The sequence below is a fragment of the Octopus bimaculoides genome, chromosome 12, assembly GCF_001194135.2.
Source record: "Octopus bimaculoides isolate UCB-OBI-ISO-001 chromosome 12, ASM119413v2, whole genome shotgun sequence".
Classification (NCBI taxonomy): Eukaryota; Metazoa; Mollusca; class Cephalopoda; order Octopoda; family Octopodidae; genus Octopus; species Octopus bimaculoides.
The window spans coordinates 40,670,252-40,672,412 of NC_068992.1; the positions used below are offsets into that span (position 1 = coordinate 40,670,252).

Sequence of the window (2,161 nt, forward strand, 5' to 3'; positions counted from 1 at the left end):
CCCTAATATTTACTTTCTATTGCTTGTATCTTTATCTGATTCAAGATGGACTATTCCAAGAAAAGAATTTTATGCTCTCTCAAAGTTTATAGATTATTATGCCCTTGTGAGTGTGTGTGTGTGTGTGTGTATAGGAATGACATCCAGCCATAGAAACCATGCCAAATCAGACTGGAACCTGGTACAGCTCTCTGGCTTACCAGTTCCAATCAAACCGTCTAACCCATGCCAGCATGGAAAGGGGACACTAAATCATGATGATCGTGTGTGTGTGTGTGTGTGTGTGTGTGTGTGTGTGTATATTCTTCGACTTGTTTGTCATTTGACTGTGGCCATGCTGAGAACTGCTTTCAGCTGAACAAATCAACCCCAGGACTTAATCTTTGTAAGCCTAGAACTTATTCTATTGGACTCTTTTGCTGAACCACTAAGTTACGTGGATGTAAACACGAGTTGTCAAGCAATCGTTGGGGAACAAACACAGACATATATATACACATACACATACGTGTATATATATATATATATATATATATATACATACATACACACATACATACATACACGACAGGTTTCTTTCTGTTTCCGTCTACTAAATCTATTCACAAGGCTTTGGTCGACCCAAACCTATAGTTGAAGACACTTGACCAAGATGCCATGCAGAAGGACTGAACTCGGAACCATGTGGTTGGGAAGCAAGCTTCTTACCACACAACCTCAGGTTCTTTTTTATGCTTTTGAATTCTTCATAATATACACTTACGTGGTCACTTCAGTTTGTTCCTGTCTTGACTCAATCTCCTCCTCTCTTGGACTTTGATCTGTTTACTTCTCAGGCTCTTGCTCCCCATCCAAAAACAGTCTACCGCCACATTATTTTGATTACCATTGGCACTTTTTACTTCTCATATATTCTACCATCATGGGTTTTACTGGACACCATTGCTGATTTATATCAGACAAAACTGCCATGACTTCTGGAATTTTTTGAACCTAACTTTTTGCTCCGTCTTGTTTTCTCTCCTCATTTCTTTCTGTCAAAGAGCATGGGCTTGAAACATCAAAGACTTCCTCAATTTTTCCTGAGTGTCAAACTAACATTCCTTGTTTGTTGTTTCCTCACTTGTCTGTTTTTTTTTTTTTGTATAATTTTCGACCATAACCATAAAACTTATTGGAATGTGCTTCTCTTTCAGACTGCCATATTGTTACTGCGTATTGATGACATTGTTTCTGGTGTGAAGAAAGCAGAGAGCAAAGGTGGTGCTAGTAGGCCTCCACCCCCTGATGCTCAGCCAAATGAATAAAAACCAACACCATTCTAGCTTCTATCATGCTTTTTCCTCTTAACTCCAAGACATTTCTTTGTATTGATATACTTTTGACTTTTTTTTTTTTTTTTGTAATTCTAAATTCATGTCGACCACATGAAGATTGCATCCAACCATATAACAATGCTTATCTTATATAATCTGTGATTCCATCAGAGTTTAATTCTTTCATCAATGTAATCAATGTTCCTAACAATGTTGAGGAACATTTCAAAATGCTACAATAAAAACAAAAAAACAAGTTACACTGACAGCTTTGGTTTGAAATTCATTGTGTTAATGTGAATGTACTGCAGAATGCATTAAGCGTAAACTGTTGTTTGGTTCCTTAACCTTTTATTCTCTGTCTCTCTCTATATATATATCTATAATACAAATTGAAGTTGGCTGACCGTTGTATTCTTTCTTGCCTTGAGGCTGGGTAGATTCGCGTGAAAAATGGCACACATATGGAGATGGGTGCATAAATTGGAACGCGCTTTCTATTTTTTCCTAGCCCCCATACTTACAGAGAAAATTGATTAAAACAACCTGCGTGTATGTGTGTGTGTGTCACTGAAGCCATTCATACATATATACATATAATAAATAAATAAACTGAATGATAAATTTCAGTTATCTCTCTTTCTCTCTCTCTCTCTCTCTCTCTCTCTCTCTCATATACACATACACCATCAACATTACTCTCTCTGTCGTGCACACCTATCAAACATACAAACTCACACACAGAGACATATGCACGCACATCAATTCTCCCCCTCACCACAACTTCAAAAGAAGTTCAGTCATAAAACTGTCCATGTCTCTTCATTCGATGCCCACTTCAAAAA

The 2,161-nt window shown here is 37.3% G+C and overlaps 1 protein-coding gene across 1 annotated transcript in view; it reads left to right on the forward strand.

The window, feature by feature from the left end:
- The window catches only part of LOC106872635 (T-complex protein 1 subunit gamma), a 43,015-nt gene extending 41,431 nt beyond the window's left edge, over positions 1 to 1,584 (forward strand). Inside the window, exon 17 of the mRNA XM_052972038.1 lies at positions 1,197 to 1,584. Coding sequence (XP_052827998.1) covers positions 1,197 to 1,307 — 111 coding nt within the window. The 3' untranslated portion in view covers positions 1,308 to 1,584. The remainder of the gene's footprint in view (positions 1 to 1,196) is intronic.
- Positions 1,585 to 2,161: the final 577 nt, after the last annotated feature.